Here is a 27,531-nt window from a genome sequence, read left to right as displayed (position 1 = left end):
TGAGGAACAAAAGCCCAGGCTTCTAAGAGTGAGCCGGCTCACTGTTTTCACTTTAATTTTATTTATAGGAAAATTATATAGAATTTTATCTAGAGCTATTAAGCATTTTTTATTTGAAATAAAGCATAAGTCAGACCCTGTTGGCTTTCCTTGCAACCTCGCCAAGATCTAGAGATACTGTTCAATTTCCCATTCCGAACGCTCATCCAGGCGGGACGTTTCTTAATTCGCAGCTGGGAAAAACTAGGTAAACAAAGAACTATTTAGTTGCTGGGACAGACTTCAGCGAGGATAAACCTTGACACACCGGTTGAAAACCAGCGATACGAAGCTCCCCTCTCGCGCGACAGAAGCGCCCTTTGGCCGATTGTCCGCCTCCGCTTGACGAAAACAGCAGGGAGGCGGGGGTGGTGCCGCGGGTATGAACGGCCCTGTCTTCTAGGTGTCCTAGTTTCTCGCCGGAAGCTAAAGATAGACGCACAAATGTGGAATGTACCATTCTTTTAACTCGATCGTGCTATGCAAATTTGAGACATTCGTAGGGACATCTATAATAAAGTTACCGAAATTATGTTTTGCTTATGTATTATAATACTGTCGAATTCAAGATATACAAGGAAGATTCTGGAGCAGGTAGCTCCGTTTTCCCGTGTCAACTTTGAGCCTGAACTACTTGGGCTCGTTCATACGTAACTTCCGAGGGTTGAGCTATGACTACCGGAAACGGCACGCGCTCCGCGAAGATTGGAGCGACAGTCGTGTTGCCATGGGCCGGAGGAGAGCGCCCGGCGGTGGGTCGCTGGGTCGGGCGCTTATCCGCCATCAGACTCAACGGAGTCGTAGCCACCGTCACGCCGACTCCTGGGTAAGACGGACCATGTCATCTTTTGATTCTTTCCTGTTTAATTTTAAGAGCCTGAAAGCTGCAAAATTTGGGGTCAAAAGTCACAATTTTTCCAAAGAAAGTGATGCCTGCACCGGGTATTGAAGGATGAGTAGGAGTTTCTGCCACGCCAAGAATCAGATCTTCCTCCTAACAAGGCACAGAACACACAGAGGTAGAAGCATGAAGGGAAGGCTTCTGTGAAGATGAGGCTGGGGTGAGAATGTGAGGAGTCTTGAATGCCAGAGTGTCTTGAACACGTTTGGGTTTTGCCCTAGGTGCCATGGGAGCGCTTGGAAGTTTCTGAGTAGGAAAGAGACAAAACTTTTTTTGTACTGATTTGTTCAAAGAATTGATCCTCAGGAAGAGGTTGGTTGCTAGCACAAATACAAAATAACTCAGATGCCTGCTTCACCCTTGTTATTCCAACGAGTGTTTTATCTGAAAGATGAACCATTGTTATTCAGGGTGTGACAGGCCCTAATTTTTCTGTAGGTCTAGGGGAGATCATAGTAGGATCCTTAAAAAATTAAGGTTTGTCTTGTGTTTATCATTCTAGTCTTCATTTTCACCATTCACTACCCCAGGTATTTGAGAACTACTGAGTTCTCAGTAAGATCTTGTGCTAAAGTTAAGTATGTCCCTAGGGCTAACTGTCACACCATCTGACTTCCATTCATATAGTGTGCAAAGTAAACAGCATATAGCACTTATCATTATTCATCAAAGTTACCCAGGACTTTAGATTACTGGTAATTTTGATTGATTTTGAAGCAACTTGTTATTAGTATTGTAGCCTTTAGGAAATACTGGAAAGATTGAATATGAATTCTAAGGAACTGAATTCTAATTCTTATTCCAGTTTTTGCTGACTCTGTGATATAAACTACCTAAGCTTTGGCCCTTAATTTTTTTCATTTGTTTGTACTTTACTGAGTGTATAGCTTAGAATGGTGTTTATCAAACTCTGGGTTGGGTCTGGAAATCGGTTTATTAGGTTGCAACTAGCATTTTTTTTTTTACTCTAGTAAGATAGAATAGGAAATTTCAGAGTGTATGACATGTAGTAAAGTAACTTTTGTTTTCACTTTACTGTACCGAGTGTACTTGCACCCTTGTATCACAATGTGTATCACACACCTTTGGGTCACTAGTAAAACATATTTCTTATTGTGGGACTCTATCAAAAATTTTTGACTAACTGTGACTGACAGAGTGAGATAGTCTGGGTTCAAGTTCTACTTCTACCACTTAGTTTGCAACTGTAGGTAAGTTATTTTATCTACTCAAACCTCGGTTTCCTAATCAGTAAAATGGAAATACAATAAAGCTCACTTCCAAAGATTTTGAAAATTAAATGAAATGATGAAGAGGAAGTGGCTTATCATGAGGTAAGAAAATGCTCATTTAAATGTTAAAATTTTAGTAGTATTGATTCTAAAGGACTACAGCTACCCTCAAGACCACAGAATAATTGCCAGGAAGTTTAGAGTTTGTTTGGATGTCAAGAGAAGAAGAAAGTGTCTATATTTATTGCCCTATGTTTTATTCATAGTTGCACACAAGTGAACTCAATGATGGCTATGATTGGGGTCGTCTTAATCTTCAGTCAGTGACTGAACAGAGCTCCCTTGATGACTTCCTTGCAACTGCAGAACTTGCAGGAACAGAGTTTGTAGCTGGTAAGTTGTTTGTTGCTGAGTGCATATGATACTGGTCACATTTCTGTCTTGCTGTCTAGATACAAACAAGTCTAGTTGGAAGTATTTTGAGAACCCTGCTAACCATGAAAATGGGCTATCTTTAACTCAAAGTCATATTTTCCAGAAGCAGTTTGGGAAAGTCCAGTTGAACTCAAGCTGTGAGGTACAGAATGTGCCACAATTTTTTAAATTCGGCTCTAAAAAACACTTCAGATTATACTTTATCAAGTTCAGGAAACTCAATCTCATGGAAAAAAGACCAGTCAACATTACAGTAGCTAGTATCAGCGTTTTTCAGAAAATGTTTTCAGATACCATTACTAGAAGCAAAATCCTGAGCCTGCTGCTGGTAGGCAATTTGACTCGTGTTTTAAAGCATCAGTCAGCACAGTATAGTGAATTTTTTTGTGCACTTAATTTGTTTTAGTCACTGCTCTCCCTTGTTTTTTGGTATGTGTTCTAAGTATTTACAAGAGTACCTGACTCAGAGCTGGTATTATAAACTATTATTTTTATTCCTCTTATTATATGTTATTACATTGTTTAACAAATCATTCATTCAAAATGCTTTTATTGAAAACACCAGCAACTCTCAAGCATTGTACTGGCTACTCAGAGTACAGTGCTGAATGAGACAAATTTTATTTCTGCAGGAGTTTGTTTTAGGTGCTGTGAAAGAAGTAGAACTGAACTAAACTAAAGTTCAGAACTAAACTAGTTCAGAACTGAAGTAGAAGTAGAAGAATGGAGTAATGAACAGTAACAGGAACATTAGGGAGCTAGAATAAACTAAAGGTGATGAAGGAGGAAGAGTAAGTGAAGAAGAGTGAGGAGCCAACAGTAGAACTCCTCCATTTCACAATGAGACACCACTTCAACCCACTAGGATGACTAAGATAAAAAAGGCTATAACATGTTGGTGAGGATGTGGAGAAATTGGATCATACATTGCTGGCGGGAATGTAAAATGGGTGCAGCTCCTTTAGAACACATTTTGGCAGTTCCTCAAAAAGTTAAACGTGGAATTGCCATATGACCCAGCAGTTCCACTCTGGGGTATATGCCCAAGAGAATTGAAAACATGTCTAGTCAAAAATTTGTACATGAATATTCATAGCAGCATTATTCATAATAATTCATCAGCTAATGAATGGATAGACAAAACGTAGTACATCTATACAATGAAATATTATTTGGACATAAAAAGGAATGAAGTACTAATGCTACAGCAGGAATGAGCCTTGGAAACATCAAGTGAAAGAAGCCAGATGCGAAAAACCACATATTATATGATTTCATTTATATGAAAAGTGCAAAATAGGCAGATTTATAGAGATAGAAAGTAGATTAGTGGTTACCTGGGAATGGAGAATAGAGAGTGACTGCTAATGGGTAAAGGTTTCTTTTTAGGGTGATGAAAATATTCTAAAATTATTTGTGGTGATGGTTGGCACAACTGTGAAAATACTAAAAATCATTTAATTGTATGCTTTTAATGGGTGAATTGTATGATATGTAAATTATATCTAAAGCTGGTTTTTTAAAAAGTCATTAGTAATCTTTGGCAGAATAGTTTTAATGGAGTAGTAGATATACAACTGGAGGCTAGAGAAACAGGGAGTAGGAGGTGAGAAAATAGAGTAATGAGCATGTTATATTCTTTTGAGATATTTGACTATGGCAGGGAAAGAGAGAAGTCTGTTTGTATGTGTATGTGAGAAGGATCAAAGTTCATATTAGTGTGTTCATAGGTCTTAGGGTGAGAAGCAGTAGAGAGGAGGTTCACAAGGCAACATTTGGCAGTATCTGTTAGAGATTTTTTTTTTTTTTTTTTTAAGATGACCAATAAGGGGATCTTAACCCTTGACTTGGTGTTGTCAGCACCACACTCTCCCAAGTGAGCTAACCGGCCATCCCTATATAGGGATCCGAACCCTTGGCCTTGGTGTTATCAGCACCACACTCTCCCAAGTGAGCCACAGGCTGGCCCTTCTGTTTGAGATTTTAAGTTGCATATTCTGTGACCAAGCATTTCCACTTCTCAGTACCTAGCTAGAGCAGTGGTTCTCAAACGATAGTGAGCAGCAGAATTACCCAGAGAACGTGTTAGTACACAGATTCCTGGGCCCTTCCTCTAGAGGTTCTGATTCATTGAGTGTGGGTTGGAGCCTGAGAATTTGCATTTTTAACAAGCTCCCAGATGATGCTGTATTTTAACAGTGAACACCTGGAAACTAAATGTCCCAACAGCAGGGAAAATGGCTAAACAATCTGGTATAGACATGCTGTGAAATACTTTGCAGCAGTTAGAAAAAATGAAGTAACTGGACAGTTTTTTGGTACAAAACTTCAGTTGGAAATTGATTTGTCCAAGGCTTGAAGGCTGTAAATGAAGAATGCTAATTCTCTTTTAAGTTCTCATATGTTTAGTTTTCCATGTTTATAAAAATGACCAACACTCAGCGTCTGTATTGCATCTTAAGTAATAGTACTTTTCTTCTCTTTGGACAGAGAAACTTAATATTAAGTTTGTGCTCCCCGAGGCTAGAACTGAACTGCTGTCTTTTGAGGAGAACCAGAGGATTAAGAAACTCCACGAAGAAAACAAACAGTTCTTGTGTATACCAAGGAGGTGAGTTGAAGAAGAATCTAGAGTACTACAAAGCATAGAAGGCCACTGAATATAAAAACTTTTAGTTCGTATTTACGTTTTTTTCTGCTTCTCTTTTTTAATTAACACATATTGATTGTACATATTTATGCGATACAGAGTTATATTTCAATACATGTATACAGCATGTGACCTGCTTCCTTTTCTTGGTTGCCATTATTAGATCCAAGTTCCATATTTTATTTTGATAATTTATGTATAAAATTTTTTCCCCTCTATGATTGTTTCAGACCAAACTGGGACAAAAAAACTAGCCCAGAAGAACTCAAACAGGCAGAGAAAGAGAACTTTCTAGAATGGAGACGTCAGCTTGTCTGGTGAGTATTAGACTCTGTGAAGCTTTGCCTTGGAATCCTGAGTTCAGGCGTTTTGGGGTGCTTGCATTGCCATGTGCATTTTGAAGTCTTGATTCGTTTAAAAGGGAAATGGTAGTGTTCTTCTTGCAAGTGCCCACCGCTGTGTGTGCAAACACAGTCTTGCTGGGTACATGTGCATCTTTGCACAAAGGTGATGAGTTGGTTACTCTGTTCAATTGCCAGCCTTTTCTCCTTTTATTCCTTGTCCATTAATTTGGTGCCCTGGAGAATGCTCTCCTGAGCATTCTTCTAGTAAGAGTTGTGTCAGAGAAATGTGACTTTTTGTGATAGATAAACTTCCAGGGCTTAAATAGCTGAAGGATAATATTTGAATTTGATGGAGAGAGATATAAATATTACTTTTATATTGACTTAGCCGAGGGTGTATATATATTTGTAAAAACAATTTGACCATTAGTATTTGTGTACTTATTTTTTAATGTAATGAATTTGAGCATTTATACTGCTTAAAACCATCTCTCATAATCTGGGAAAGACATATACTCCTCATTTGAAAGCCAGGCTAGAAGAGGAACAAAAGCTGATACTGACTCCATTTGAACGAAATTTGGACTTTTGGCGCCAGCTCTGGAGGGTCATTGAGAGAAGGTGAGTTACCATTTTCTTTTGTGTAGTGAAGACATTGTAGTGGTGTTATGTTAGATTTGGATATCGATATATGCTCACAGGGCTCAGGGTAAGTGGGTTTGGAATTAAGCTATGCAAAGTGCTATTGAGAATTATTATATAAACAAAGTATGATACTGTATTTCTTTTAAAATATAGACCTTTTTTATTAGGGGAGTGCATTGATAAATGTGTGAGAATGAACATTTTCTTTAAGATGAATTCTGAAGCACCTGTAGTTATTTCAGCAAGTGTATATTTAATTCCTACTGGTAATGTGGAAAATATGGATATAAAAAAGAGTAGGTTCCTGCCTGCAAAGAGCATATTTGTTATGGGAGGAGGCAGATATCAAAGCTCATTTAAGCACACTTTCATGGAGTACAACTAAATGCAAAGCAAAGCAGCAGGGGCACACAGGTGAATGAGATGTGATCCTCACGCTCAGAGAACTGAACACCTAGTAAAATACACTTCCTGCTTTGGTATAAATAAAAAGGCAGTTAGCCATGTCATGGCAGAGGAGGGAGCAATAGATAAGGACTGGGGAAAATCAAGGAATTTTTTTTTTTCCACTTGGGCTTTGAAAAGAGAATTTTCATAAATTGAGAATGTGAGATTCTCATTCTTTTCTGTGTAACACTAAAAATTCCTGCTGTTAGAAGCTGATGAATCAGCTCTCTAATCTCACATCTTTGGCATAGTTAAAAGGTTTTTGTGTTCCTCAAAGAGTTTCTGGATTATACAAAGATTTCACAAGTGAACCTTGTATTTGAAATGATGCTTTTTAACAAAAGATCTTTAGGCTGTTTTGTTGTTGTTGTTGTTTTCATAAAGTGCACCTAGTAAGAACATTAGGAAACAGGATGCGTTAATTGGGATTCTCAGGAAAGAATATCACCACATTTAGCATTGTTATTAAGAAAACATGACTTGGATTAAACTTGTAGAAGTCACTGATGTTTCTTTTTAGGGTGATAAAAATGTTCTGGATTTAGATTGTGTTGCACAACTTTGTGAATGTAACTAAAAGCTATTGAATTGTACATTTTAAAAACGGTGAATTTTATGATGTGAATTATTTCTCACTTAAAAAAAAAATCACTTAAATGTATCCCACCCTGCTGTCTAGAGACAGGAGAGTGGCTTTTGGACTGGAATGTGAGGAGGTCAGAGTAGCAAGGCAAATCTCTAAGCCTGAGAAAAGGAAAAGCTTGCTTCTGATTACAGGCTCCATGCAGGCCCGTTTTATTCAGTTAGGTTTGAGTGGGGCTTTGGAAGACCCAGTATCATTCTCCTGGGGAACTTCTGTGGAGCAGAGTGGACTCATCTCTTCTACAGTGCCTCATTAGCAGTTGAGGGTATGTACTGCTGAGAGTGCCTTTTTTCTTATCAAGCTCTGACACACCTGGACCTTGAGGGAATGCCCCCCAATGCACACTTATAGCTTTTGTTTTAGATTTTCTCCTTCTTCCTATATTGTCTTATCGTTCCTCTGTTTTCCTTTTTTTCTGTTTATTCTGGTTTCTGACTTTTATGTAAGAGATCTTCTTCAAATGTCTAGTAAGGTGTGTTGTCTGTTCCTATTTAAGAATGAAGCATTGTAAAGCGAATTGACAGGCCTACCTGTTTATGTGGAATTTGCCAACTGATGAGCTTCACTGTAGGATGACTGGGCAGGGGTCAATTTTATTTTGTTGGAATACGCTAAGATGTTAGTGTCTATAGGTCTTTTCTGTAGGAACAGTCAGTTTCTCAAAGAGAAGAATGATCTGCCAGGAATGGGGCTATCTGAAGGTGGACCAAGTCCACCTAACTGGAAAGGTATCTCAAGGCCAAACAACAAAATAAGACATTCCATGCAATAAAGCAAAGAGCTTTAATACAGGGTAACTTACTAACAGAGTAATGTGTCAGGTGGATGGCAACCCAAGGGAATGTGCCAAGCTTCTCCGAGCTATCTCAAGGCTGAGCTCAGGTTTATATAGACAGTTCATAAACATGCTTAACGTAACTAGCTCCAAATGTTGATGCAGGTAGCCAGGCCAGCTTATCACCACACTAGTACTTATTCCTTCTTTATGGTCAGCAGATTGTTCCTGTCTGTTGTTCTGACTACCTTTATCCTAGTTACTGTATAACTTAATGAGCATAACTCTCATAAAGACATAGCAAGTGGTAAGGGCCTAAGATGGAATCAGTTATGCTCACAGTCCCAGGGGCTAAAGGAGGTGGTACTATGCAGAGGGGCAGGGCATCTTCACAGTTCAGTATTAGGCTTACGTTTAATCCCCCTTTTTTCAGTATGGTACCTCTTTCCCATCTTATCCTGTGCCTGAGGTCCCAGTTCTGGGGCCTCTTAAGTTAATTTCTCTACAGTAAATCCTAGCCTTCTGCTGTTGGGGTTGGGGGATGGGGGCTGTGGGGTGAGTTGCAGTTGCCTAGCTGAATGGAGCAGGGGAACCAATCTAAGAGCTCAGCATCCAGACTGATTTCAGCACCATGCCTCACTCTTGCCTTGAGAGATAGATCTGATGCTTCTAATCCTGAGCTTTCTTGGGGGCTCTGGAGCATGAACAGGTTTGCTTCTTATTGGTTTGGTATTTCGTAAGTTGCTCCTGTTTTCTTTCTCTTTGTCCTAATTGGCTTCAGTCTTTCATTTTTGTAGGTTTTTGAGAGGGAGCGGAGTAACCATATACATTCATGTTAACAGAAAAACCCTTTCACACTTTTTATGTCACTGCATTAGCAACTGGGTTCCCAGAGTGAGCCTGTCCATGTTGAAACTTCTAGCTTCGATTGGATTACAGTATTACTTGCTGTTATTTTTATTATGTGCTATTTCCCTGATTTTGTAACAGAGAACATGTTTCTAACTCAAGGAATATAGTTTATATCACGTGGAAGTGGATCTGAGTTACATCGAAATATTAATAAAGTGACTACTGCCACATATTTTAACAGGAAATATTTATTGATTTATCTTCTCTACAGCAGATGTCTCCTGTTTGGTAACAGGCTGGCTAAGCCATCTGCCTCTTTAATTTCAATAGTAGCTATCAGAAAAGATTTGATGTATAACATGTCATTGAAATGCAGGAAACGGCTGCAGCATTGAGGGTAGAACACTGCATTCCAGTAAGATAAGGCACTTCCATTGTGTTGCATAAACCCTTCCTGCTACATAGTTGGCACTTTGCATGCTCATTCAGCACATGAAGCAAGCTGTCTTGAAATGTCTTCTTTTCTTACTGGTGTTTCTCAGCTGATTATTTTTTCTCCGTGTTTGGTAGGTAGGCGTAGTGTTTGGATCTTGTGGTTTTTTAGTTTATTAGTCTTTGTCCATTTTTTTGCAATCATTTTTGCATTTACTGTTAAATATTCAGTTTGAAAGTGAAATATTACCTTAAAGAAGGAAATACTGGGACCAGCTCAATTAGATGACTTGAAAGCAATTTGTCAAAAATTAGCGAGTCTGTGAGTTCCTTTGCATCACAACATTGTTCTGAAATCTTAACTGTTCTGAAAGAAAATGCAGTTTTAATTGTCAAAAGCTCTGCCCTAAATGGTAACCTTGATTCCTTGGCCTTCAGTATAGTTGTGAAGAATTACCCCAGAAAAGGCTGGTTAACCAAATAAGGATTTAAGGGACACTCTGCTTTAAGGTAATGTTACATCTGCAGCTTATTTTCTTCCAGTGGCAGTCATAGCCGGCTCTTAAACATCTTTCTAGCCACAGAGGCTGAAAGAAGGGACGATCCTCCCAGAGAAGTTTTTTTTTTCTTCTAGCCATGCTAGGCTTCTGTGGTCCCCACTGCATTTGTGAGGAATTTGAGGGGCTTGCCATCAGCTGCAGAACATTTTCTTATTGCTACATCTCCTTGTATGTAATGGAAGATGTTGGACTTGTCATCCCTGCTTCATTATGGCAACTTAAGTTGATATTTTGTGGTTTTGTATTTTTGCCATTTAAACACACAGTTGGAACTGGTGGATGATTGCTAAGTGTGTGCTTTCTTCCTTGTCATTCCTGGGTTTAAATAAGATTTTGGCTTCAGTAGTGGCAGCTGTCAGCAAGTGATTTATTAGATTTTCTTTTGAGGCCTTAACACGAGTGCTGATTAGGGATTGAATATTTAGTAGCCTTCCCCTTTTAGTGTAGCATTTGGAATACTTTTTTTATCTTGCCAGGAGAATTTAATGTATGTTGTGGTGGGAGTTTTGGCAATAAAACATCATCTGAACCCCTCTAGGCCATATGAGAGCAATAGAATGTTATGCTTAAGAACATGACCTCTTGTCCGTTGGGCAAGTTACTTAACTATTCTAAGCCTCAGTTTCCTCATATAGAAACTGGAGATAATTGTACCTTAAAAAGTATCAATATATGTCAAGTGCTTAAAATAGAGAAATTGTTTGTTACTGTTGTCATTATTTTACGGCCTTTGATCCCTTTTACTTCACAATGATTGAACTATCTCATGTTTGTTTTTCAGTGATATTGTGGTCCAAATAGTAGATGCTCGAAACCCACTCCTGTTTAGATGTGAGGATTTGGTAAGTAAAGTTTGACAAAATGCAAACCTAAGTAGTTTGAGTAGCAATGAAAGGACACCATCACTCAGGGCAATAACTAGGCAAGCATTCTTTACTCTAGCTCTGTTTAATTAAGCCTCCCTCTCCTCCCAAGGTCAGGAGCTTGCATAATGCCACTGTTTACACAGATGTTTTCACTTTTCAAACAATTGTGTCCATCTGCAGGAAGGCACAAACATTTGCATGAGCTTTTAGTTGAGAAGCCACTTTGTTAATAGACACGTGCCAGAGTTTTCCATTTTTTGAGAGACACCAGTTGAAATAGCATTTTACTTATTTTAGCATATTCCTAGTAAATTCACTTTATAATCCATCCCATTCATTTCTCTCTTCTAAGACCTTAATTATTACTCCTTGTGGTATTTTATAAGTTTATAAATCACTACAGGGGATGATAACTAAGGTGTGAGGATTACATGAAATAATGTAATAGAGGCTTTGAGTTAATAAAACACTGTACACGTGTGAGGTATTCATATTTCTGTTTGAGGATCATAGTAGTTATAGTACAGATTATTTTAAAATCCACTGGTTAGGGGGCTGGCCAGTTAGCTCACTTGGTTAGAGCATGGTGTTGGTAATACCAAGGTCAAGGGTTCATAGCCAGCCTCCAGAAAAAAATAATAATAGTAAATCCACTGGTGAATAACAAAACTTTTAATGATGAAACTTCTTTTCAAAGCTTATCGAAAGGATTAATAGAATGTCCCATGATTTAAAATCTTTAAATTAGGAAATGATTTAAAACTGAGAGCAGTGAAAATTTTATTGGGATTTTCAATATAAGTAGCTTCATTTTTTACATGTTTGAAGAGACCTTTCTAAATATCTTTGTCTTACTTAGGAATGTTATGTGAAAGAAATAGATGCCAATAAGGAGAATGTTATTTTGATAAACAAGGCAGATTTGTTGACTGCCGAGCAGCGGAATGCCTGGGCCACGTACTTTGAAAAAGAAGATGTGCAGGTTATTTTCTGGTCAGCTTTATCTGAAGCCGCTCACCTGAATGGTGACTCTAAGGTAACCTGGGGGACTGAGGTTGGGTCTCAGGGAGGAGGATTTTAATTTCTAATTAATGAGCTTTGTGTTTTATTTTTTCTTATTGGAGATTTGTGGAAATTAGCTTGTTTTTCTTTTTTTTTTTCCCCACATGTGCTGTGATAGTAGGATGACCTATAGAAAAGTGAATCACAAGGTTACTTTCTCTGTGGTTGTCAAATAGTCTAAATCCCAGTGTCACACACTGATATTAGCTATAATTTTAAATTTTAGGCAGGAAGTTGTATAGGAAGTTTCATAATGACCTTGTAATTCTTTTAAGAGAAGTCAGAACAAAAGGGTACAACTGAAGGATGTGGTAATGTCTCAGGACCTGATCAAAATCTCTTGACTTTGTTTTCAAAACAAAGAAACTAATTAACCCTAAATTAAGATATACCACTTTACCGGGCTGGCTGGTTAGTACATTTAGTTAGAGCACAGTGATGATAACACCAAGGACCAGGGTTCAGTCCCTGTACTGGCCAGCTGCCAGACAAACAAAAGATATATACCACATTATTTCCTTTATCTTTTAACCCAAATTGTACAAAAACAGTTTGGGCTTCATTTTTATTTTCTAATAGTATAATAACTAACTATGAAAAGAAATTAGTAATAGAATCTTAAAGCTGAAAGAGACTTAGAAGTAATATCTTTTTCCCTGTCCTATCCTTTTCTATTATCTCTATTAAACATCTACTGACTATTTAGGGTGTGTTGAACCAGGTTCTGTGGATGTGACACCCTCCCCTTGGTGAGCTACCATTTAGTGAGCTCTGACCTCTAACTCTATAAAGGAATTTCTTCCTTTCTTTGTGACTACTTTATTCTTTTTTGGGGGGTGTCTGGCATGTATAGGGATCTGAACCCTTGATTTGGTGTTATTAACAACATGCTCTAACCAACTTAGCTAACCAGCCAGCCCTCTCTGTGACAGAGACCAGGTAACTCATTCTTTCGTACCTCCAAATTTAGAAAGTTCTTCCATCCAGTGAAACTAAGTCAGCTTCCTAACTTTTGATTTGAGGACTCATTTGTCCTCTTAGTTCTCTCTTCTGTGGACTGTACATTTTCTGTTTTCATATTCCTGATAAATACCATTTCTAAGACACTCATTCTGAGTTCCTGTCTGCTTGTATCATGATTACAGTTAAAATTGGCTGTACCTAATTGAGTATATTATTCTAGGTGGTATTTGCCTAGGGCATATACAGAGGAACTCATATTTCTTGTTATCAGGGTATTCTTATTAATTCAGTTTCTGTTAATTCATCCCCTTTCAGGGGCTGTATTATGCTTTTGGCTTATTGAAACTGTGAGCAACCAAATCCCTCAAATATTCACCAAAAAAAAAAAAAAAAAAACTTAATAAGAAAACCTGATCCCATCTTTACAAGGGGAAAAAGTTCTTTTGTTTTTACGTGAGCTTAAGACAGTACTGTTCCTCTTAACATTATGTTAATGATTTGGGACCAAGGTAGAGTTCATTTTTGCAATTTGCTTTTTTCTCCTTCTAGCTTTGAATTATCTTCAGACTTTATGTTTGCACTTCTGTATATATATTCTTTCAAGTCTGTGTTCCATGGTACTTTGACTTATTAAAGGCAATTATTTAAAACATAACATTTTCTTGCAAATCAAAACCACTTTGAGATGTCATCTCACCCCAGTTAGACTGGCTTTTATAAAAAAGACAGAGAATAATAAATGCTGGCAAGGGCGTGGAGAGAGGGAACCCTTCTACACTGTTGGTGGTACTGTGAATTAGTGCAGCCATTATGGAGAATAGTGTGGAGATTCCTCAAACAACTATGGATAGAACAACCATATGATCCAGCAATCCCTCTACTGGGTATATATCCAGACAAATGAAAATCATCATGTCAAAAGGATACCTGCACTCCCATGTTTACTGCAGCTTTATTTACAATAGCCAGGCTGTAGAACCAACCTGAATGTCCATTGATGGATGACTGGATAAGGAAAATGTGGGGTGTGTGTGTGTATACACACACACATACATAGATATTATACATATATATACATATACATACATATTATATATATAAGTGAATAGTACTCAGCCACAAAAAAGAATGAAATTCTGCCATTCACAGCAACATGGATGAGCCTGGAGAAAATTATGCTAAGTGAAACAACCCAGGTACAGAAAGAGAAATACTGCATGTCCTCCCTCATAAGTGGAGGCTGAATCCATAAATAAATAAGTAAACAATAGAGAGAGAAAGTAACAACAATCACAATAATTCATTGAACTTTTAGAAGGAGAGAAAGGATGTGGTTACTAGAGGTGGAAAAGGGGAGGGGATGGGGAGAGGCAGGGGGGTTAACAAGAAATTGGTTGATGGACACAAAGAATGATTGTTAATTGTAATGATGAATAAGCTCACTGTCCTGATCTGACCATCACATATTGTACACAACTATTGAGAGTCAACTTTGCACCCCACGTATATGTATAATAAGTTATCTTTTTAAAAAAAAAGCATTTTCATTAAACATGCAAATCACTGTCTTTAAAAAGGCAAATGTAAAATGAAGTGCATATTGTAAATTGTGACCTTTCTTTGTGCAGAGTAAAGAATGTTAAATGTTTTATTGTTAATGAGAAGTGCTTTGTTTTATTCTGCAGCTCATTACAAAATAATGTCCTGCCAAAGAATTCACCTTAACATGGGCTTTTCCCCTTGATTTCTTTAAAAATTTATTTTAAATTACAAAAATAATACACCTTATTTGTACAAAGTTCAAATAACATGGAAATGTATAAAGTAAAAAGATTAAGGTCCATCACCTCTCCCCTCCCCAGAGGCACCTCTGTTGATGGTTTGGTGTCTGTCCTTGCACTGAAAGGCTTCCATTGTCTCCTCCCCATTTTCATCTCTTCCAGTCTTCATCATAACTTTTCTTGGCCTCTGTTCATCTTACATAACCAACTCATTGGGTATTCACTAGAGTGAAAAGTGCAGCTGTTAATACATTTCTGAGCATCTGTGGTTTCTGTTATTTCATCAGGAACAAGTAAACGGAGATGCTGAAGAAGCCAACACAACTGTGTTTGAAAACTCCAGTTTCGATGAGACTGAAATTTCACACAATGAGTTTGAACATCTCCTGGGCAGGGATTCTCTCTCACCCAGCGAAGACTCCTCTAGTGATGAAGGCACCAGTGAATATGAGGACTGTCAGGAGGAGGAAGAGGAAGACTGGCAGACATGTTCAGAAGACAGCAGCCCTGACGAAAAGGCCTATTTCCAGGACTGGAAAAAAAGCTGTACTATGGATTCTGAGGCTCAGGGCAGGAAAACACAGAAGAGGCAGACACACAATTTTAGCCACCTGGTGTCAAAGCAGGAATTACTGGAGCTCTTCAGGCAGCTGCACACTGGGAAGAAGGTGAAAGAGGGGCAGCTTACTGTTGGACTGGTAAGATGGAATACATCATAAAATTGTTACCACATGAAGGGCTTTATTCCCCATCCTGTGGTAGCTGCACAAGGACCCCAGACCCAGTCAGGCTTCTGGCATCATAGGGAAATTATTGCCCCCTTGTTGCCCACTGGCATCATAGGAGCAGGCAGGGTAACAAGCAGAGCCCTGCTGAAAGGAATGAACCTCCTCAAGGTTTACATTGGTTACACACATGTTGGTACTAAATATATTCTCCAGTTTCCTTCCAGTTCACCTCTTCTTGTCATGTTAATTACCAAGAGAGACTAGAATGAGAGAGCTTTTAATGTTATCTTCAGACTTCCATTTCAGTGTTCTTTTGGCATCCAGGGATCCTTGCTAGGTTATACTGTAAATGTTCCAGATGCATATTAGGGAGAATTCCCACATCTTGGGGCTGGGCAAAATACGACAGATGCTTTAGTTGCATAAAGACTACATAGCAAATAGGGGAAAGGAAATCATATCCTCAGCTATGTATATCCTAATTCCAGAAGTGGCTGTGGAAGTGCCCCAACTCCAAGGGGGTACAGTGTGGTTCCAGAGGGCCCCATCCTTAGCTAAGGAAATACAAGATGTTAGAGAAGGCATTTATTATGAAGATCTCCCATCCAGGAGAACAAAACAGTAGAGGAAAGGAGATCATGACAGGTTTGAAGTCTCCCAGTTCTTCAGTTATATGCCAAGGATAGCTAATCCTAATTATTTTTGAACCCTCTTTCCCCCCCACCCCCATCCTCAAAAAAGCCTAATTAAAATGACTAAAGTAAATTGGGATTTTATTTTTGTACATTAGTTGTGTTGTCTCTGGAGTCAGGCAGACCTAAGTATAATTCCCAGTTCTGTAGTAGAACTAACTTGTTATGAACACCAGGAAAGTTCATTTCTCTTGTCTTTAAGGCTTCATTCTTCACACTGTTGCTAAAACTTCATTTTCACATGCATCAAAAAGCCTAAATTTAAATAAAGTTAATTTATTTCTCACATTTATGGGAACATTGAGTAGCCACTCTCACTTTCTGAATTTCTTACTCTAAAAATCCTGAGAATAGGTTAATTTACTCATTCTACAAGCATTTATTGATCACCTGCCACATGTCAGGCATTTTGCTAGGCCCTAACTAAAAATTTTGAAAATTAAAAATAACGATATGTTGGGATCATTAAAATGCCCATCTGATGCTCAGCTTCTCCCAGTGCGGAAGATGCAATGGAAACAGTGAACTACCTGTAGGTGGAACAGTGAGGGAAGTCTGGGAACAAGGGAGTGAGTTTACTGTGGCATCTGCTGTTAACAGCAAAATCTACAAAAATAATGTACATAGCTTGACCATTCATCACTGGAGATGTGGCTGAATAAATACAACCACATCACAGGAGAGAAAAAATTTCTGAAGTACCCAGACACTAATGCTAGTGTTGCCACTATTTATGTGCTATCTTTGGGTCTTTGATAGATAGTACTGTTTGACTATTCAGTAACTTCTGAGTCTCTCCTAGGTCGGCTACCCTAATGTTGGTAAGAGTTCAACAATCAACACCATCTTGGGCAACAAGAAAGTATCTGTGTCTGCTACACCTGGTCACACCAAGCATTTTCAGGTATTTATTAATTTCTACAGTTCTTTTGCATTTGTGTGGAGTTCTTCTTTTCCTTCATTTGTTGTATGCCTAGCATGAACCCCTCACTTGTCTTTCAGACTCTCTATGTGGAGCCTGGCCTCTGCTTATGTGACTGCCCAGGCCTGGTGATGCCATCTTTTTTGTCTACCAAGGCAGAGATGACTTGTAATGGAATCCTCCCAATTGACCAGATGAGAGATCATGTCCCACCTATATCACTAATATCCTTTCTGCTTCAGAAACACTCTGTTATGTGTGTATTAGGGTTTCAAGTCTGTTTTGGATATTGCCTTGCAGCTGCTTTTAGGAATTCAGGCCTGCTATCTTAAGAATGGAGAATGTAAAATACTTATTAGTGATATGTACACGTTTATACAGTGAGACAGCATCAGGACTTCATAGCTAGAACTTCGTATCCTGATTTTAGCAGTTAGCCTGATATAAATGGAAGAGCCCAGGTGTTGGATTCTCAGCCCCAAGTTGCAAACCTATTTAACACTGCCATTTGACTATTTGAGTGACACTGAAGAACTTGCTTAACCTTTTAAACACTTTCTTTTTCTGTAAAATGGAGAAAATGTAATCTGTCTCACAGTCAGTTGAATTTAATCATTATAGCTAATATTTATTGCTAAGCACTTACAAAATAATATTTCATTTAACTCTCAGAAAATATCCCTTGATGCTGGTACTGCTGTTATTCCTGTTTCCTCATACTTGAGAAAACTGAGGCACAGAGAAGTAGGTAATTTGCCTAAGGTCTCACAGTTAGTAAGTAGTAGAGTAGGAACTCTTCTCCCTCTCAGCTTCGTAATGAATTAACTTATGTGAAGCATATAGGATAGTGCCTGGCATGAAAAAAGTACTCAAAGATAGATCTGTTAAGAATGGTGCAAGGTCCAAGATTTTACCCTATTTACAAGCTAACAAGGTAGTCTGTTACTGTTTTGTGGATGTTGGCAGAAGACAGGAGACTCCATGAATCCATCACACTAATCTATTAGCTCGTAAGTAGGGTAAAATTCCAGACCCTGCAGAGTTTACGACAGTATCCTTAATGACTACATTTAAGGCCACAGCTTTTTTTTTTGTTTACCCCAATTTGTTTTCTCTTTCTATAGGAAATGAGTAAGAATTAGTTTACCTAGGATAAATTTAAAATGGTATACACTAAAATTGAACACTGTAGAGATGTTCAAAAGAATCTACATATAACAGCTTGGGTAAATCTACATACAGCAACCTGGGTAATTCTCAAAACATTACATATATATACAGTATGACATTACATATACAGTATGACACCATTTTTGTAAAAATTTTCATTGTTTGAAACCCAATACTTTCTACTCATAGATACATATGTATGTAAAAGTATGAAAACTGGACTAAAGGATGCTCCACAAACTATACTCTGAGTTGGAGAAGAGGCTAGTATAATGTTTTAAAAGCCTGAATTTTTAAATGTTATTATAATTGGTAAAATATTGTTATAATTCCCAGTAGTTGGGAACACAGATGTTATTTATGCTTTTCTGTATTTTTAAAGTTTCTCTGTAAATTGTTAATCAGATATGTATTGAGCATGTACTTCAAGCCAGATTAGGTTAGGTACTGTGGAGGATGCAGCGTAAGTCAGAGGTGGCTCCTGACCTTTAAAGAGCATCAGACTGGGTGGGGAATGTGAGGCATGCACATGAGTAACTGGTACGAGGTAGAATGCTAGTCAGTGGCTTAAGGGAAGTACAGATAAACCGGGAGATTAGACAAGCGAGGAAAAGTAATCTTGCATAATTGTGGGAGTTAGAAACAAAGACTCACTGTGCTTTTCTCTGAATTAGGATGATGTCAAATTTATAGTTTATTTAGAATCTTGCTTTTCAGGGTAAAAATGTGTCATCTTTAATAACTATTATTTTAAAAGATTTCATTTGGGAGTGATGATGGGTACTTAAGACCTTGTTTAAGAAGAAAAAAAAAAAAGGTGTTTTGTTCTGTTTTGTTTTTTAAGTGGTTTTAACCTTGCAACTGAGTCTTTTAAAATTAAGAATAACTGTATTCTTCCTTTGGAGAGGAGAAAGGGTGTTTGTTATAGAAGTGGTAAAGATGTCCTTAGAACCATATTCCCAAAGCACTGGGGAGGAGGGGGTTGGGGTCAATTCAAGAGAATGGATTCCTTGACGAGCTTACATTTGCCAGAATATTCCAAGACATGTTTTAGAAGCTACCTATGGCATTAATATCATAAAGCCTAGAGAGGATGAAGATCCTCATCGACCTCCAACATCAGAAGAACTATTGACAGCTTATGGATGTGAGTTGTGATTTATTTTAAAACATGAATGAAAAGTAACAATATATTTAATTAATAGAAATAAAAATAGTTAATAGAAATACTGTTCTGCAATGCTACAGATTCAGAATTTTTCTTTAGCATTTCTTATGGCATCTTCTAGGGTTGTTGTTTTTGTTGTCTCTGCTGACCTTGCCTACAGAGTGGCCTAAAGAAAAAGCCGTTAGGACACTTGCTGCTTTGATGGTACCCAAAGGCACACACATGGGCTCTGAGCTGAATCTATGTTGCCTTTTTCTGGAGCATTCTCCAAAACAGGGAAGAAAAGGGGTGTGTGGAAGAAAATGAATATGCTAATCAGAGCAGAGTAGGAGAATTTTGAGGGGAGCATCAGAAGGAAAAGCCCTCAGAGACTGGGCCAGAGTGGAGCTTGGTTAGGAAAGGGGCATACAGGATCCCCCTTCCCTTTCCATCAGTCCCTGATTAACCTTATTTGACATTGAAATGAGACCACAGCTCTCCTATTTCCACATTTGACCCCAATTCCACATGGGAGCCTATCATTTCTCTAATTGAGTGTGATTTAAATATAAACTTTAAAGATGGTCTGGTGAACCTGTGTCTGCCTAAAGAAATAGCAATGTTAGAAACATTTCCTTGTATGTGTGGCTTGTCTTTAAAGGGATCGCCACTGGCTGGGAAGGAGTTCAGGTTATTTGAGTATTTACTGGCAGAGAAAAGGTGATTTGAGGGCTGGCCAGTTAGCTCACTTGGTCAGAGTGTGGTGCTGATAACACCAAGGTCAAAGGTTCAGATCCCTGTACCAGCCAGCCACCAAAAAAAAAAAAGGTGATTTGATATGAATCACACTTATATCAGACCCTTTACTTAGAGACTGTAAAGGGAATAAATACTAAACATTTGTGGCAGAACTATTATAATTACAGAATCGTAGAATAAGAAAAGACCTTAAAGATCACCCTACTTTCTAGCCCCCTTTTTTAGGATGAGTAATCTGAAATCAGAGCATGAAGTGACTTGCTCAAGGTGATGTGGCTGGTCTGTGGCATACCCTAGCTGAGATATCTCTACAGGATGCCAGCCTGAAAGACAAGGAAAGGCAGACTTCTACCAAACTTTCAATCTGATTTGACTTCCAGATAAAAGTGAAAATAATGTGTCTTTAAAGATTTTTCATCTAATGCTACCTGTTAAAATCAGAATAAGGAAAAGTTCAGAGTATTAGTCCCATTTTCTGTTGCTTATAACAGAATACCTGAGACTGCATAATTTATTTTAAAAAAATGAAATTTATTTCTTAAAGTTTTGGAGGATGAGAAGTCCAAGGTTCGGGGAACCCATCTGTTGAGGACCTTCTTCTTGGTGGGAACTCTACAGAGTCCTGTGGCACCCGGGTTATCACATGGCCAGAATAGCAAGAGCTCTCTAATATGCTCACTTGCTCTCCTTCTAAAGCCATCAGTGCCCCTCCTGTGACAACCCACTAAACCATTAACCCATTACTCCATGAGAGCATGGTCCTCTCGAGTCAATGACCTCTTAAAGGCATCACCTTTCAGGTACCATAATCGGATTTCCCACCCTCTTATCACTTTACAGTGGGTATCAAGCTTCAGTGAATTTTGGGTGGACATTCAGTCCACAGCAGTCAGTTTGTAAAAACAGATGACCATACATGTATAGTTCCTAAGATCACTATCTGCAGGTCCATACAGAATAAAGTGTCTGGCAGTGAATTTTTTTTTTTTTTCCTGGCAGTGAATTTTAAGGCATTGCCCCTATACAGGCCAGCCTCCAAACAAAATATAAAAATTAAAATTAAAAAATAAAAAACATTGCCAAATCACTCTAGTTTTACTTTGTATTTCTTTAAGTACTAGCAGAGTTCAGCATCTTTCCATATGTTTGTTGGCCATTTATATTTTTTATGGGAATCACATTTTTCTGTGCACTGTTTTTGTCTTAATGATTTGTAGTAGTTCTTTGTTATATGTGCTGCACATGTTTTTTTCAGTATTTATGGCTTCTTTAGTCCTATAGTAGTTGACAACTTTAATAAATTTTTTTGGCTTGACTGGGTTAGGTGTTTTACTTGGTAAGGCTTTCCCTAACCTGTAATATTTATTAACATTTAATTTTTTAATGACTAAATTTATTTTTCTGTATGATATGAATTAGGATTCCATATTTTTCTAAACTGAAGAAGCCTGTGAAGAAGGTGAGTTTTGAACCCAACCTGTCTGCCCTAAGCCCATATTCTTAACCACTGCGCTCTGCTACTCTCTTCTAATTGATTTAGTATTAAAGGGCTCTTACTGGAAAAAATGTAGGTGTATCATTAAACAAGAAAACTAGCTCTATAGGGGCCGGCCGGTGGCTCACTCGGTAGAGTGCGGTGCTGATAACACCAAGGCCCCGGGTTCGGTTCCCATATACGGATGGCCGGTTCACTCACTGGCTGAGTGTGGTGCTGACAACACCAAGTCAAGGGTTAAGATCCCCTTACCGGTCATCTTTAAAAAAAAAAAAGAAAACTAGCTCTATAACTTTTGGTTTTACTAATAATATTGACAACATTCTCTTACAGGTAGCCTCCATAAATAAATGTTAAATCAAGGGATGGAAGAAATAACTGGAGTAGAGAGAAGTTGAATGCGTCTTTCATAGCCTGGTGCTAAGTGGTCGTTAGGATATCAGACATAACTATATAGTCTATTCTCCTGGACTGTTAAATGTTTTTAATACTAAAAAAGCTAATATAGGGGACGGCCCTTGGCTCACTTGGGAGAGTATGGTGCTGATAACACCAAGGCCATGGGTTCGGATCCCATATAGGGATGGCCGGTTAGTTCACTGGGTGAGCGTGGTGCTGACAACACCAAATCAAGGGTTAAGATCCCCTTACCAGTCATCTTTTAAAAAGAAAAAAAAATATATATATATAGATAACTAATTAATTTTTTAAGAGATAGGAATAAGAGTTCATAGTGTAGTAATGGAAAGGACTAAGTGTATATCACTTCAGTTATCTGTGATATTCTGTCTTCTGAGATTTTGCAAAAATCATTTCTCTTCACAGATATGCGAGGATTCATGACTGCACATGGACAACCAGACCAGCCTCGATCTGCACGCTATATCCTGAAGGATTATGTCAATGTAAGTGAACCTTGCTTCTAATTACTCCTGAATAAGCAGATCCTCTTTTTCTACATCCTGTGTTCTTAGATAATGCCCACCTGTTAAATTATAAAGGAGATATTTTTTCATTAAGATTGTGTTATAAACTAGGGTTATGTTTAGCATCATATAAATGATAGAAGTGACTGATAACATATTAAGAAAGAAAAGATGAAGATCTCTGAACACCTGTTATTAGTGAAAATTATCAATTTATGCATCTGGTTTTCCCATCTCCTACAGCCCTTTACCTGTTTCTATTGCAACTGTTGTCACAGTCTTCCTTGTATTATAGCTGTTTACATGCCTGTCTCCATGAGCAATAATAATAATAGCTAACAATGTCATCCAGTAGCAATAATAATAATAACTAACATTTTTCAAAGCTATCACTACTAGGAATAGTTCTAAATGTTTTACATGTGTTATCTTACTAAAAATGCAAAACTGTTATAGTACCATGGTCAAGGATTTGCAGCCACCAAAAACCAAAAAAGTTTGTGAGGCGATTATTCTCATATCACAAATGAGAACATGCTATTTTGGGTTTCCCTCATCAGTAAAATGGGGATTACCAGTGCCTATCTCATGAGATTATTATGAGAAATAAATGAAAACAATACATATATAAATAGAGAGAGAGAGAGAGCATTAAACTCAGTGCCTGGCATATAACAAGCCCTCAATGATTGTTATGTAGTAAGTTTAATTATTTCCACAAATAAGTATCACAGGGCCCTGGTAATAATTAGGTGTGAGGATTTGGCTTTATTCTCTCCTCTTCTCAAGACCACATCAGTGGAGCTATTGGAATGTAGAAATTAAAGTGGGCAGCCATATTGTGTTGCCTTCAGTTCAGGGAGAAAGTAGTTAATACTATTTGTATGGATAAATCATTTATTCATTTCCTATTTATTTAACTGTGGAGGATGCAAAGATAGGTTAACAACAGTAACACCTTTTAGGATATTTATGGTGGAAAGAGGCAAATTTGTACCCAGTGAGCAACTGCATCCCCATAAACAGTAATCTAGGAACCATCTTGATTTTAGTATTCTAGCCCAATATCCCTGTTAGTACAGCCATAACTGTCCAATTGTGTCCTGGTTTTTGTTTTGGAAAATATTCACCACAAGTGTAATCTTATAAGCACGCTAAAGAATACTTCAGTAGAAATGCAAACAAGATAAAAAGTAGCACAGAGAAGAAAGAGATTTCAATCTAGTCTGGGGGGCCATGAGAAGAGCTAGGGCTCTAGAACACTTTCTAATACGTTATTGGTGTATTGGAGTTAAGACTTTTCACTTGCAGTAGACCAAAACTTAATTCACCTAGCTTAAAAAGCAGAAGGCTCCATCAGAGTGTGACTGGTTGGAGATGTCTCCCCTGAAGACTTGTCCTTTCTCCTGGGGTAACACAGATGGCACTTATGATGCACTGTTATCATGTATCTTGTCTTTGTAGGGTAAACTGCTATACTGTCACCCTCCTCCTGAAAGAGATCCTGTAACCTTTCAGCATCAACACCAGCAACTCCTAGAGAACAAAATGAATGCTGATGAAATAAAAATGCAGCCAGGGAGAAATAAAAAAGCAAAGCAGATTGAAAATGTAGTTGACAAAACTTTTTTCCATCAAGTAAGTTTTACTGTTTTTAACTTCTGATCAAACACACTTTTTATAACAACTTTATTGAAATATTATTTACATACCATAAACAAATTTTAAGTTTATATTACCATAAACAAAATTTAAGTTCACACACACCCTTTTAAAGTGTGCAATTCAGTTTATTCACAAAGTTGTGCACCCATCACCACAGTTTTAAAGCAGTTATCACCCCCAAAAATCCCCATACTCATTAACCGTCATTCCCCATTCCCTCTTCCCCATAGTCCCTGCCAACCAGTAATCTACTTTCTCTTTCTATAGAGTTGCCTATTCTGGACATTTCATATGTATGAAGTCATATGTGGCCTTTTGTGACTGATTTCTTTCATTTAGCATAATATCTTCAAAATTCACCTATGTTGTAGCATGTCTCAGTACTTTGTTCCTTTTTATTGCCAAATAATATTTCATTGTATAGATACACTACATTTTGTTTATCCATTTATCAGTTGATGGACATTTGGGTTTCTGTTTTTTGGCTATCATGAATGATGCTGCTGTGAACATTTGTGTACAAGTTTTTGTGTTGACATAGGTTTTTAATTCACTTGGGTATATATCTAGAAGTGGGATTGCTGGGTCATATTGTAGCTCCATGTTTAGCATTTGAGGCACTGCCAAAGTTTCCAAAAGTGGCTGTACCATTTTACATTCCCACCAACAATGTATGAGGTTTCCAGTTTGTCCACATCCATTATTTTCTGTCTGTTTATTTTAGCCATTCTAATATGCGTGAAGTGTGATAATCTTTTTTCCTCCTTCCCCATGAAGTGGTGTCTTATATGATTTTGATTTGTATTTCCCTAATGACATTGAGCATCTTTTCATGTGCTTATTGGCACATGACTGTTTTCTTTGGAGAGATGTCTATTATTGTTGAGTTGTAAGAGTTCTTTATATATTCTGGATACAAGTCCTTTATCAGATTTATGATTTGCAGATATTTTCACCCCTGTAGTGAGTTGTCTTTTCTCTGAGTCAACACATTTGGTGATAGAAAGTGCTAGAAAAATAGACTTCATTTATAAATGTCTTCACTTTAAAATATTAATAACTTTAGTTGCTTACTTCACAGCTACAATTCATAGGCAGCATTTAAAAATAGGACAAATTGGCTGGCTGGTTAGTTCAGTTGGTTAAAAGTGCAGCCTTATAACACCAAGGTCACAGGTTTGGATCCCCATGCTGGCCAGCCACCAAAAAAAGGACAAATTTTTGTGTTGAAGAGTTAAATCATACAGTTGTAGCTAATATAGTTTTAAAATGCCTTAAAGTGACTAGTATAGCAAAAGAAGGTGGGGGCGTTAGCCGTATCCAGAGAATGTTTCTGTATTTATCCAGTGCTATATCTGTGTATCACACAATGAGCCTTTGAGGCAGTCCAAACAAATATTATTATCCTTATTTCCCATTTTACCACTGAGGACATTGAAGCTCAAGCAGACTGAGTGACTTATCCAAGGGCACTTGTTTTAAATGGCAAAGTTGGGATAGAGCTTAGATATTTGCAGCTTTCCAGTTGAGTCATTTCCAAATCTGTGCCAATATTTGGAACAAAATTCACCAGTATGCAGAAAGATTACAGGTTCTTTCTTGGGCCTACAACTGTCAAAGAGGAAATTTAATTTTAATTTTTTGACGTTTACAGAAAGGCAATATACAAGAAAGCTGAAAACTTACTGTTAATTATAGTAATTCATATGTCTAAACTTTAGCCTCTAGAGTAATATATTATTATTATAAGAAGATCATGGGATATTGCTATATATTTTTATTTATTTTTTTTATTTTTATTTTTTTTAAAAAAAGATGACCGGTAAGGGGATCTTAACCCTTGACTTGGTGTTGTCAGCACCATGCTCAGCCAGTGAGCGAACCGGCCATCCCTATATGGGATCCGAACCCGGGGCCTTGGTGTTATCAACACCACACTCTCCCGAGTGAGCCACGGGCTGGCCTGCTATATACTTTTAAATCATTTTGGATTCAATTTCTTTTTTACTAAGTAAACTTAACATTTATTTAGAGTTAGTTTCTAATTTGGGTTGAGGCAGGTTGAGTTGATATCAAGATAGAGATTTCCAGAAAACAGCTGGTATTGTAAGTCTAATTATAAGTGATTATAGATGCATTTGAAGCTATGGGACTGAATAAAGTTGAGGAGGGAAAAGAGATGAACCAAAGACAGAATGCTGGGAAATATCACTTCAGGGATGGGGAGAGAAAGAGCAGCAGTATAAGTGATGGAAATGCACTGAGTGGTTTACTCCTGTTTATCTTGAAGTCCATGAGCAATACTGTGTGTAACCTTAAAGAATAGTCAGCTGACATGTAAAATAATGTTTTCTCTCATTTTCTAGGAGAATGTGAGAGCTTTAACCAAAGGAGTCCAGGCTGTGATGGGTTACAAGCCTGGGAGTGGCATGGTGACTGCAGCTGCTGTGAGCTCTGAGAACGGGGCCGGGAAGCCCTGGAAAAAACATGGCAACAGAAATAAAAAAGAGAAAAGCCGTAGACTCTACAAGCACCTGGATATGTGAACTTGGGCTGCGACGGAAATGGCATCTTTGTTGTGCAGGTGGAAAAGAGCAGAACTCCTGGTTGCCTGTGGAACTTTTCCAAGACACAGGCACTGTAGAATGGACCCTGCTCTTGTGGTGTACAACTGAACCCAGCAGTCTTAATGTCAAGACTGAGGGGCTCCTGGAAACATCAACTCTGACTGAAAGTAGTCAGCTGGGAGCCCCAGAAACCTACTCCTATAGAAAGCTGAACTTAAGATGACGGCATGGGGGGCTAGCTGGTTGCTCAGTTGGTTAGAGCGCAGTGTTATAAAAACAAGGTTAAATGTTTGGTTCTCCATCGGGCCAGTCACCAAAGGAAAAAAAAAAAAAGATGAGGAATAAATTATGTGTATTTGTCTGTGTAAACATATGCACAAATGCATACTAATTTGTAAGGCAAGGGAATTTTTTGAAAAGATGATAAAATTGCCACAAACATGTTTTTATTGATTTGAGTATATAAACTGCCTTTTGGACATTCCACATTCTTTTAACAGTTTTTTTTGTTTGTTTGTTTTTTTGTTTTTGTTTTTTTTTTTGTTTTTTGTCTTTTTCGTGACCAGCACTCAGCCAGTGAGTGCACCGGCCATTCCTATATAGGATCCGAACCCGCGGCGGGAGCGTCACTGCGCTCCCAGCGCCGCACTCTCCCGAGTGCGCCACGGGCTCGGCCCCTTTTAACAGTTTTAATTTGCTAAAACATGACTGGGATTTTAGAAGGATTCTTTTGAGTACATTATTTAGGTTAGTGTCACATGCACATGCACACACACACACACACACCCCTTATGTGGTTAGTGTCACACACACACACACACACACACACACAC

General features: G+C 38.0%; 1 protein-coding gene across 1 annotated transcript; it reads left to right on the top strand.

Annotated features, from left to right (window-relative positions):
- The first annotated feature begins 727 nt into the window (after nucleotides 1-727).
- On the top strand, nucleotides 728-27,139 carry LSG1 (large 60S subunit nuclear export GTPase 1). The gene is made up of 14 exons (XM_063099419.1): nucleotides 728-865; nucleotides 2,439-2,565; nucleotides 5,098-5,218; nucleotides 5,488-5,574; nucleotides 6,136-6,222; nucleotides 10,737-10,797; nucleotides 11,681-11,857; nucleotides 14,915-15,325; nucleotides 16,850-16,951; nucleotides 17,050-17,195; nucleotides 19,165-19,286; nucleotides 22,366-22,445; nucleotides 23,931-24,104; nucleotides 26,498-27,139. The coding sequence occupies exons 1-14, from the start codon at nucleotides 767-769 to the stop codon at nucleotides 26,675-26,677; spliced, it is 1,974 nt and encodes a 657-aa protein (XP_062955489.1). The 5' UTR covers nucleotides 728-766; the 3' UTR covers nucleotides 26,678-27,139.
- Nucleotides 27,140-27,531: the final 392 nt, after the last annotated feature.

Source organism: Cynocephalus volans, chromosome 1 (genome assembly GCF_027409185.1).
Source record: "Cynocephalus volans isolate mCynVol1 chromosome 1, mCynVol1.pri, whole genome shotgun sequence".
Classification (NCBI taxonomy): domain Eukaryota; kingdom Metazoa; phylum Chordata; class Mammalia; order Dermoptera; family Cynocephalidae; genus Cynocephalus; species Cynocephalus volans.
Note: the sequence above shows the minus strand (reverse complement) of the source record. Positions and strands in the feature narration are given on the sequence as shown.

Bases quoted from the DNA above. Each gene is read 5' to 3' on its own strand.
- LSG1 (XM_063099419.1), top strand. From the start codon at position 767: ATGGGCCGGAGGAGAGCGCCCGGCGGTGGGTCGCTGGGTCGGGCGCTT. The intron at 866-2,438 runs GTAAGACGGACC...TTTTATTCATAG, and splicing joins ACCGTCACGCCGACTCCTGG to TTGCACACAAGTGAACTCAA. The intron at 19,287-22,365 runs GTGAGTTGTGAT...TTCTCTTCACAG, and splicing joins ACTATTGACAGCTTATGGAT to ATATGCGAGGATTCATGACT.